The sequence below is a fragment of the Schistocerca piceifrons genome, chromosome 11 (genome assembly GCF_021461385.2).
Source record: "Schistocerca piceifrons isolate TAMUIC-IGC-003096 chromosome 11, iqSchPice1.1, whole genome shotgun sequence".
Taxonomy (NCBI): domain Eukaryota; kingdom Metazoa; phylum Arthropoda; class Insecta; order Orthoptera; family Acrididae; genus Schistocerca; species Schistocerca piceifrons.
This window is the reverse complement of record NC_060148.1, coordinates 135,966,412-135,978,090: the sequence shown is the minus strand read 5'-3', so window position 1 is coordinate 135,978,090 and position 11,679 is coordinate 135,966,412. Positions and strand designations below refer to the sequence as shown.

At 42.5% G+C, this 11,679-nt stretch overlaps 2 protein-coding genes across 2 annotated transcripts in view; both read right to left on the bottom strand.

Moving 5' to 3' along the window:
• Nucleotides 1-1,274: 1,274 nt before the first annotated feature.
• LOC124719806 (ankyrin repeat domain-containing protein 1-like) lies at nt 1,275-1,655 on the bottom strand. The gene has a single exon (XM_047244999.1). It carries the CDS (start codon nt 1,653-1,655, stop codon nt 1,275-1,277), a length of 381 nt encoding a protein of 126 aa, XP_047100955.1.
• A 58-nt stretch (nt 1,656-1,713) lies between these two features.
• LOC124719805 (speckle-type POZ protein-like) overlaps nt 1,714-11,679 on the bottom strand; it is a 112,548-nt gene continuing 102,582 nt past the window's right edge. Inside the window, exon 4 of the mRNA XM_047244998.1 lies at nt 1,714-1,747. Within this exon, the coding sequence (XP_047100954.1) occupies nt 1,714-1,747 (34 nt within the window). The remainder of the gene's footprint in view (nt 1,748-11,679) is intronic.

Genomic DNA, 11,679 nt, shown 5'->3' with positions numbered 1-11,679 from the left:
GCTGTCAAAGGGTGTCGTCACGACGCCGCGGGAGGACCGCATGGAGACGGAGGCGTCGCCTCCTCCTCTCGTCCTACCCATGGAGCTGGACCCGCAAACGCCGCAGCAGCTTGCCGCTTCTCCACCTGGTTATGGGTCTCAGGAGTTGGGTGCGTGCCCTTTCGTGCGTTTTCCGGGGGACGTTTGCACCTGAGCGCATGCCAGATGGCGGGCTACAACTGTAAGCCTGACGTCCGCTGCAGCCACAGTTTCCAGTCCACCGCTGCCTCCACGCTCCTGCCTTCCCTCCCGTTGTCGCGCTCCTTATACGACGACGGTCCGTCGTTTTGGGGGAGGAATGTTATGGCGTAAAGTGGAGCACCGGCACCCAGTCGGGAACGATAGAGCAGACAGGGCTGTGAAGAAGACGTCACCCAATATCACGCTGACCGACCTCTGTCTAGGACGACTACGCGACAGCTGCGGCCTTCGGGGGAAGAGAACATGCGTACACTCCCAGCTTGTCGCGGCCACTTCTACATCAGAGATTAGTCACATCAAGACAAGTGACTTAGGAATTGTGTATACTGAAGAGATTTCTTTCTTGCATGTCGCCCTTTGCTTGCAGCACTTCTTTGTTGTTGTCAGAGTTAAGTAATGTCATTGATTCATTTCGTAATAAAACTCTTTATTACGATTTGCTAGAAGTATTGTCTAGTGATCCGAGAAGGAGGTTTCCTAGGCCGCCGGTATTCGACGGCTTGACAGTATACAACAAAATTCAGTCTGGAATCGAAACTAATGTGTCGTAAGTACTGGTAATAATATAAATTTTTAACTGCAGACACAAGTTGCTCGACTGTCAGCACATTAGGTACAGAAGTAAATTCAGTGAAAGACCTCAAATAAAGATGTATTTTAAGTACAGAGGTTATGTGTCGGCAATCTAGATATAAGGAAATTCATCAGAGTTTTATATAAGTTCCACATAGCACCAAATATGCGTCTAAAAAGTATTTTTCAGTAAGAAAATATTGTTGAAAACTGGTGTTCATTAGTAATAGAGAATTATTCAGTTTGTTTTGAATTTTCAGGAAAAGGAGAGTCCCACTTTGAACTTATGGTAGTCCATAAACACTCTTGGTGTTATGGTACTTGCGTCGTTGTATGTACTATGTAATTTAGGGTGCAAACCAAGACTGGAGGATAAACTTTTCTGTATTCTTTATTTTATAAGGAACAAAGATCACATAGAAGGCTTTTTTTATTTTACTCCAGAGTCGTTTGCACTATATTTAGCTTGATCCTAGGATGTCTATGAGCCACTCGTGGTTGTTCCACTCGGCTAGGTCCAGCGGCGTGTCCCCATCGTAATTCCTGACTTCCCTGTCGGCCCCTGCCTCCAGTAGCGCAGTCGCCACGTCTGTTTGTCCACGCCGTGCCGCATCGTGCAGTGGTGTGTTCCCAGTGTGATCCCTGGCGTTGCAGTCGGCAGAGGATGCCGCCAGCAGCCGCACCACAGTCGCATTGTCATTCCATGCAGCCTGATGCAGAGGCGTGTTCCGCCAGCGGTCCCTGGCGTTGACATCAGCTCCTTCCTCCAGCAGACGCCTCACCACCTCCGCGTGTCCCCCGGCTGCTGCCCAGTGCAGTGCGTTCTGCTGGTTCTCGTCCATCGCCTCCACGTCCGCCCCCACTGCCAGTAACGTTCGCACCTTGCTCACTGACCCCTCCTTAGCTGCCGCCCTTCTCTTCTCCGGAAAGATTCCTGCAACAAAAGGAGAATACTTACAAATATCTCCAAACACGCACGTCTGAGGACGAAACACCATGGCAGAAGCAGAACTGTGATGAGTACCTAAAAGTCAAGAAGGTTACCGCAATGCACTGGTGTCCAAAATTAAAGCAGCTAACTGCGATTTCCCGTCCTAATTCACGATGTAATCATGCAAACTGTCAACAGATGTCTGCACAACCCTGGTCTACACGGAAGTTAGCATTCCAGTCAACGGACAACCACGCCCACGACGAAGTCAGTGCAGCTAGCAATGGGGTAGTGTTTGCTGGGTACTTCCACATTCGCAATCGCTGTAGACACGGTCACAGATGGTGCAGTATAGTACAGAGAAGACGCATACCAGGCTCTCCGCAGTTGAGGGCCATTGGAAGAATGGGAAGAGGACAGTCACAACCTGATGTGGCCCGATGGGTTAATGTGAATCGCACTGTTGTTTATCAGATGTGGCGACTGTTTGTAGAGACGGAAACTGTATCTCGAAGACGAGGGCAGACCACGTATGATACGAGAAAGGGAGGACCATTATTTGGTTAAAAGGGCATCACAGTACTGCCTTACTACTGCACGGCAACTGGCACCTCACCTTGCAGGATGCACTGGTGATGTATCTAGGCAAACGTTATACAGAAGATCTCACCAGAGTGCCACCTGTTGTCAGGGGCCCGTTGTTTATGTACCTCTGACACTTCACAGAAATAAATGTGTAGAGTGAAGTCGTCAACATCCCACCGAATGGCTGAACTGTGTGCCAATGTTATCTTCACACGTGAGTCCCAAAATGGTCTGGAGAGTGTTTCTCGACGGATTTTCATATGGAGGGAACGTGGAACAGGATTTCGTTACCCAAATATCGTGCAAAAGAGACTGATATCAGGGAGGTTCTTTAATGGTGTGCTCAGCGATTACGTGGACTACCCGAACACCTCTTCATGACATTGTATGGGTGAATTGGCAAGGCTTAACTCCTGTAAGCTATCGTGACGAGATCTTGGAACCTCATATGCCGTCGTTGCGAGGTGCTGTGGCCTACACTTCGTATTGATGGACGATAAAGGTACGTCTCATAGAGATCAGCTGATTGAAGGTTTCTTGGAAATTGAAGATATTGCACACCTGGGATGGTATGCTCGACCTCCCAATTTGAATCCCATAGAGCATGTCGCGGATACACACCTCTACCAGAAACCTTCAGTGAGTTTGTTTTTACTCTGCATGGCAGAGTATACGAGAGGATGTAGAAAATCGTACATTCAAGGCTACAGCGAAGAGACAAAAATACGAAACGTATTGAGGTCTCTATGACGCCAACCCATTCTCCCCATGAACAATGGAGAAGAAGTCATAACAACAATGATTGAAAATAGAAGACAGAATTGGTAACACACTGTAGAAAGCATTAACATAACTCACAGTAGTCGGAAAGTGTGGAGACTGCTCAAAAATTAGATGGTACACCTACAGGTACACCAGGCTTTGTTGGCAGTACAGCAAACCAAATAGCCTTCCAGTAACTGAAAAACGGTAAAGCGAAACACAGACTGAAGAAAGGGCATGCGAGTAGACTAGATGCTTTCCATGAAGAAAATAATGATACACTCGATCATACATTTAGAATATCAGAAGTGAAAGAAGCAGTCAAAAGTTTAAAGACTGGGAAGGCCGCAGGACTAGATGATATTAAAAATGAACAGATGATACGTCTTTGTGTCGGCTCTAAATTGTGGCTGTTGGAGTTTATGAACTGCTGTTGGGCAACCGGATGAATTCGTGAAATCTGCAGACAGGCAAAAATAACTGCAATTCTTAAGCCTGGTAAGGACCCAGAAGGTCCTAAGAGTTATCGGCCAATCTCTCTGTTGTGTACAACATACAAACTGTTTGATACTAAACAGATTCAAAGAGCTGATTGAGGGCACCCTAATAAAAGAGCAAGCAGGATTTTGGCCTGGCAAATCTTGTACCAGTCAAGCTCTCAGCCTAACCCATTATACTGGAGATGGGTTTGAGAAAAGACGAACTACAGGAATGGTGTTTATAGATTTTATGGAAGCATATGATACCATCAGTCTCAGAAATCTAATTGCAAAAGTGCAAAAAACAACAAAAAGCCCTCAATTCACTTCTTTACTCAAATCAGTTGTATTTAACAGAAGGTATTTTGTTGAGTTCCAAGGTAACAAGAGCAGATGGTGACTACAAAAAGATGGGCTTCTCCAGGGCAGTGTTCTTGCCCCCAGGTTATTCAATATTTATACAAATGACCAGCCTATTAGTCCCTGGTCAAGATCTTTTATTTATGCTGATGATAGGGCAATAGCAGTTCAGGCATAAAACTACAAGGATATTGAGGAAATACTAGCTGAGAACCTGGAAAATCGTACCAACTATTACAAAAAAAAAAAAAAAAAAAAAACCAGTTGAAACCCAATCCAAGTAGGACCCAAACTCCTAGAAAAAGACTGTGGGAGGAACAACAAGATTATGCACACGATTCTGAGGAAGTGTTTCCATCAGGTGCGGAACTTGAGTGGGAGAGATGGAAAACTGTGAACAGGCTACGTTCAGGAATGGGCAGATGTAACAGAAATCTGCACAAGTGGGGAATTAGTGAAAGTGCTTTGTGTCCATGTGGGAGCATACAGACGATGTCCGTTAGTAAACCACCCAAGAGCGTGCACAGCCCAAGACCTGATGGCGTGCACCGAAGTAGCGAGGGCATATGTGGACTTCTGGAGGAATGACATCTGAAACAAAGACTGTATAAAATTTTATTATGCTGTATATAGGTTTCCATGAATTTCATTTTATAAATTAGCATTGTAATATTGTAAATTTTATAGAGGACAAATTATTCTATAATGTGTAGATTTATTGTAAATTGTTTATAGTATGCATACGATATATATGTAGTAGTGAGATGGGTTGCATCACTCAAGCATCCACCAACAATTCCATAAGACTTGCGAGTAGCTCTTCAGGAGAAATGGTGTTATTGCCTCCACATGAGATTGATGACATCATTCACAGCTTGCCTTGTCGATGTCAGGGTTGTATGAGCCAGAGGTGGTCACAGCCTATGCTGAGCACATTATCCAGTTGTTGGATTGTAGGTGCAAATCTGTTAACTTGGAAAAAACGAAGAACATTTTTTTCTATCTTTATGCATATTGTAGTTGTTTATGTTCTTTATTCTTAACATTTTTCCTACTTCACTATCACCTGTTTGTACTTTTTTATGGCAAAATAAACGCAACCTCGCAAAATTTCCGTTTGTTGCTTTAATTTTGGACACCAGTGTACATCGAATTTCATGCGCTTTTCGCACCATTCAAATTTCTAGGCAATCTGGATCTTGGCTTCGTGAACACACTAAAGACCTGACAGCATTTATATACACTGTTGAGGTTCTTACGGTCTTCAGTCCAGAGATAGCTTTGATGCAACTCTCCATGCTACTCTACCGTGTGCAAGTTTCTTCGTCTCCAAGTAACCACTGCAAACTACATCCTTCTGAATCTGTTCCGTGTATTCATTTCTTGGTCTCTGACTACGATTTTTAGCCTCCACACTGCAATCCAGTACTACATTTGTTATCCCTTGATTCCTCAGAACATGTCCTAGCAACCGATCCCTGCTTCAAGTTGTGTCACAAATTCCTCTTCTCCCCAATTCTGTTCGGTACTTTCTCATCAGTTATATTATCTACCCACCTAATCCTCTGCAGTGTTCTGCAGCACCACATTTCGAAAGCTTCTACTCCCTTCTTGTGTAGACTATTTATCGTCCAAGTTTCACTTCCATTCATGGCTACACTGCATACAAATACTTTCAGAAACGACCTCCTGACACTTAAATCTGTACTCGCCGTTACCAAATTCCTCTTCTTCAGAAACTCTTTCCTTGTGATTGCCATTCTACAGTTTATATCATCTCTGTTTCGTACATCATCAGTTATTTTGCTCCTCAAATAGCAAAATTCATTTACTACTTTAAGCGTTTCATTTCGTAATGTAATTCCCTCAGCATGAACTAATTTAACTAGGCTCTATTCCATTACCCTCGTTTTGCTTTTGTTGATGTTCATCTTATATCCTCCTTCCAAGACACTGTCCATTTTGTTCAGCTGCTCTTCTAGGTCCTTTTCTGTCCCTGACAAAATTACAATGTCATCAGACAACGTCAATCTTTTTATTTCTTTTAATTCCTACTGAAAATATTTCTTTTGTTTCCTTTACCGCTTACTCAATATACGGATTGAATAACATTGGGGACAAGCTACACAATCGGATCAAAACTATCTAGACACCTTTATGTAATGTGTGACTGACCAACAATGTAATGAAAGGACGATCCGCCAGTATAAAAGGAGGCAGAGACACATGTGTTGTCAGCAGAGAACCAGAAATAGCAGAATGGGTTCATCAGGGAGGTTCAGTAATTTCGAATGTGGACTAGACACTGGATGTCACCTGAGTAACAAATGTACCAGTAATATTTCGACCATGGATGAGTGGAAACGAATGGTCCGGACACGTGAATCACCGATGGAAGGTTCTGTTTTTGGTTAATGACTGTTACCTGTCATTTTGTGTAATGCCAGAAGTGAAGGAATGAGGAGATGGCGTTACATTATGGGGTTATATCCATGATTATGTTGTCATACCCCTATTGAGCTTAACACTAAATTCGATAGCATGTAAATCACGTTTTACAGCTTTATGTACTGCATACAACACAGCAACATTGTTTGTATTAGCAAGACATTGCTCCTTGTAATAAATCATTATCTGTTACGCGAGAGTTTGTGGACAACAACATTCCATGACTGTACTATTCTGCCCTGAATTCCGAGCTGAATTCAATGTAACTGCTTTGGGATAGGTTAGAAGCTGACTTCGCTGCAGATTGAAGAGTCCAACGTTGAGGAAGAATGGGTTCTCATTTCTCCACTGAAGTTCAGACGCATTACTGAAAGTTTCCTCAGCAGAGTCAAAGCCTTCATAGAGATGAAACTTTGACACATCCCTTATTAATGTTCACTAATGGGTGTCCAGATACTGTCGATGTAACTGAATGTCTACCGAGAAACGGGCCATGTTATTTGCATGTGACAGCAACACCTACATTTTGATGTTACAAACAATGTGTTGCAGCCTCGGGAATAATATGTAAAACTTTCTTTGTGAATTAAAGGTAATTAAGTACAAATATATTCTATTAATCTGTCAAATGAGATTATTTTAACCAGTAGTTTTCTAATTGGTTTGATGTGGCCGGACACGAATTCCTCTCTTGCACCAACCTTTATCTCGAATAGCACTTACACACTACATCCTCAATTAACTCCCCGACGTATTCCAATCTGTCTTTCTCTTCAGCCATTACACTCTACATCTCCCTCGTCTTGTCAGTATTTCCCCCAGTCACTGATTCTGCAGAGTACCCCCCCATCCATATCCAAGGAGTCCACCTAATTTTCAACACTTTTCTCTAGCACCACATCTCAGACGCTCGTAGTCTCCTCAGTCACGGTGTTTTGCCGCTGCCTACGATTCAGTATCATACAAAGTAGTTCTCCAAACATAGATTCTCATAAATTTCTTCCTCAAATTATGACCTATGTTTCATAGCTGTACAATTATGTTGGCTAGTTGTACCAATTTTGCATTTGCTAGTATGCTTTTTATGTCCTTTATGTATATCATGGGTTATTTTGCTTACAGATTTCCTTAATATTGTCTACTTAATGACCACCAATTTAAATGTAAAAAATTCCGATATCTGCTGCTTCTCATTAGAAATTTATTTCCGTGGTTCATTCTCAATTAATATTCCTTACTCATCAGCCTCTCCATTCAATTCAACAGATCACATAATTCTTCACTTTCTCTGAGAACAGTAATGTCATCAACAAAATTTTCATTGGCATCCTTTCACCGTGAATTTGAATCCATCCTTGAATCTTTATTACGTTTCCATCATAGCTTCTTCGATGAATAGATTTAATAGTAGGGGCAAAAGACTGCACCCTGTCTTACACACTTTTAATCTGAGTACTTTATCTTTATTTTCGAGTCTTATTCTTCAATCTTGGTTCTTGTACATGTTGTAACCCACCGGTCTTTCCCTGTAACTTACTTATATTTATGTAAGACTTTCGAAGCTCCTGCAGAATTTTATATTGTCGAACGCTTTTTCTAGGTAAAAAACTTTTGACTGTATTTTGACTTTTCGTCAGACTTGCTTCCATTATCAAGTACAACTTTTGAACTGCCTCTCTGGCGCCTTTACCTCTCCTAAAGCCAAACTGACCGTCATCTGACAGTTTTTCAATTTTCTGTTCCATTCTTATTTATATCATTCTCATCAGCAGCTCGGATGTGTGACTTCCAAAGACGATTGTGCTGTTGTTTTCACAATTATCTGTCCTTGTTACCTCTGGAAATATGTGGATGATTTTTTTCTGAAAGTGTAACGGTACATTGATTCTACACTCTAACTTGGATAGTCGTTGGGTGCCACTTTCCCGTATGAACTCAGTAGTCATGATTAAATTTTATGTATCCTTTTAGCTTTATTTGTTATCAAATCGACCAGAGTTCTTTTAAATATTGCCTCTAACAGTACATCCTCTATATCTTCCGCGCCAACACAGATTGCTTCGTCCTCCATGTCATCAGAAAAGTTCCTCCTTCATAGAGGCTGTCAACGTAATCTTTCCATTTATCGGCTCTCTCTTCTGACGTTGGGAATGGAATTCCCATGGTAATAATTGTTTTGACTTTTCTATATTCTGTGTCAGTCCTTCCTACGACTGTTTGTTTAAAGTTTTGTCTTAAGTTTACTGCAGTTATTTAGCCTTGGCTACCTAGAACATGGTACTTATGTCATTCCTAAATGACTTACATCGAGTTGACAAGTTGTACAAAAGTCATGTGCACATACACAGATAGCGGTAGTAATGTGTACACAAGATATAAAAGGGCAGTGCATTGGCGGAGCTATCATATGTAATCAGGTGTTTCATGTGAAAAGTTTCCGACGTGATTGTGGCCATATGCCCACACACCGAGAATTAACACTTTTCACACCGAATTGTAGTTTGAGCTAGACGCATGAGACATTACATTTCGGAAATCGTTAAGGAATTCAATATTCCAAGATCCACAGTGGCAAGAGTGTGCCGAGAATACAAAATTTGAGGCATTGCCTTTCACATAACGACCTAAAGCAGTGTCGCCTGCATAAATGGGTCAGTGCTAAGATAGAAGCAACACTGCGGGAAACAACCGCAGAAATCAATGCAGAATGTACTATCGACGTATCTGTTCGGAAGTACGGAGAAATTTTGCGTCAATGGGCTGCGGCAAAAGATGACCAGTGCAAGTGCATTTACTAACGGTATGTTATCACCTGTAAAAGGGCTCTGAGCACTATGCGACTTAACTTCTGAGGTGATCAGTCGCCTAGAACTCACAACTAATTAAACCTAACTAACCTAAGGACATGACACACATACATGCCCGAGGCAGGATTCGAACCTGCGACCGTAGCGGTCGCTCGGTTTCGGACTGTAGCGCCTAGAACCGCACGGCCACTCCGGCCGGCTATCACCTGCAGCTCCTGGTCTCATGACCATATTGGTTGAATACTAGACGACTGGAAGAGGGTGGCCTGGTCAGATAAATCTCGGATTGAGTTAGTGAGAGCTGATGGTAGTGTTCGAGTGTGGTGTTGACCGCAAGAAGCTACAGACCCGAATTGCCAACAAGGCGCTGTGCAAAATGGTGTAGGCTCGGTAACGGCGTGGGTTTTGTTTACACGGAATGGGCAGGATCCTCTGGTCCAACTGAGACTATTATTGAATGCAGATAGTTATCTTTAGCTACTAGGAGACCATTTTCAGCCATTTGTGGACTTCGTGTTCTCAAATAACGATATCATGTCAGTGGGCCAGAACTGTTCATGAGTCGTTTGGCGAACATTGTGGACCACTCGAATAAATGATTTGACCACCCAGATCGCGCAACATGAATCCCATGGAACATTTATGGGACATAATCGAGAGGTCAGTTCGTGCACAAAATCCTGCACCAACAACACTTTAGCAGTTGTGGGTGGCTATAGGGGCAGCATGGCATATTATTTGTACAGGGGACTTCCCTACCACCTCGAGTTCTTGCTCTAGGTTGGGCACAAGGAGGCCTGACATGATATCAGCAGGTATCCCACGATTCTGGCCATCACAGTGCATGTAGCTGTCTTCCTGTCTTTCCCTGAACACTTTTATACTTTCTTCTGTCATCGATCAGTTGTATTTTTTTTGTTTGTTACCTAAAGTTTCTTTGAAGTTGGCTTCCCTTTATCTATGTTCGTCTGTCCACCGTCTGTAATTTTACGTTCTAGAGATGTCCTCTCCTCCTGAACTGAACAGGCCACTGTGATATTCCTTACCGCAATATCCATATCGTTGGTAAACTTTAAGTTTCATTTCTCAGTACAGCAATATGCTACATCCTTCTACACTTATTCTTCTGGTCGACTCTCTTAAACCTCACTCTACTCTTCATAATTACTAAATCTATGTTTACATCTGGGTACACCTTACATTCCAATATCTGATTTCGGAATCTCTGTCTCACTATGATGTAATCCAGCTGGAATCTTCCAGCGTCTCTGGGTCTTTTCCAAGCCTATTTTTTTCTCACATGATTGCTGAACAGAGTATTTGTTATTACCATCTCAGTTTCAATGCCGAAATCAATTAGACTTTCACCCCTCTCATCCCTATGCCAAGCCCATGTACCCCATGACCCTTTCTTATTTTCTTTCCCCTGCAACTGCATTTCAATTGCATACTTCCTCTCTTTTCTCATTTTGCTTGTGTCGTTACCATGTGTATCTGAACTATCGTTGTTGGCGTTCGTTTGATTTCAAATCTGGTGAGAAAAACCCTGCCATAGAGCTGTTCCCAGTAGCCCACTCTCTCTCCTACTTCCTATACATAATGAATCCTACTCCCATTACAGCATTTTCTGCTGCTGTTTATTTTACCCCAATGTGTCTTATGACAAATCCTTAGCCTTCTTCTGTTTCACGTCAATGACCCCCACCGTATCTAGACTGTGGCCTTTGCACTTCCGTTTTTAGACTCCCTAGCTTTCTAATTACGATCAAACTTCTGAATTCAAAGCTCCAAGTCGTAGAAGGTTAGCCCTTCCTACATTATTCCGTCTCTTTTCCATTGTCACTTCGACCTTGGTAGTCCACTCCCAGAGATCCAAAAGGGTAACTTATCCGGAATCTTTTCTCAACGCAGATTGCATCAAGACAGTTTCCCTGTTAACGACGTATGTCCCATGGATACACGTTATGTGGTTTTAATTTATTCGATTCCATTGCCTTCTGCATCCTCGCGTCATTGATCATTATTGACTCTTCTCCCTTTTAAGGGCAGTTTCCCACCCCATGGGAAAGGGAGTACCATGAAGCTCTGTCGTTCCTCCACCCTATTTGACAAGGCCTTTGTCAGGAAAATGGCGACTTCTTATGCTGGACGTCTTTGCTGACACTGCTGTTAATTTTTGTTCAGAGGTTAAGCAGTGCCTGTGCCGTAACCTGGGACACAGAAAATTTTGACCACTAGTCAATGGCGCACTCCTAAGCCATTGGTATATAAAAGCAGACACTGTCCCAACGTTTATTAGAGTAACGTATAAAAATGTGAAGTATGTCGTTCAAGAACTTTTTGAGATTTTGGTAACATAGTTAACAACGTCTTTTACTTTCGAAATAGTACAGCACCAAGAAGAAGCAGTGCGACATAAACGAAAGTTGGTAGGTGTATTTCTAAATCTGGAATATTATGTATTTTCAAATTTCAATGCAGTTGCTCAAGAGTG

Coding starts and splice junctions, on each gene's coding strand:
- LOC124719806 (XM_047244999.1), bottom strand. CDS start 1,655: ATGGACGAGAACCAGCAGAACGCACTGCACTGGGCAGCAGCCGGGGGA.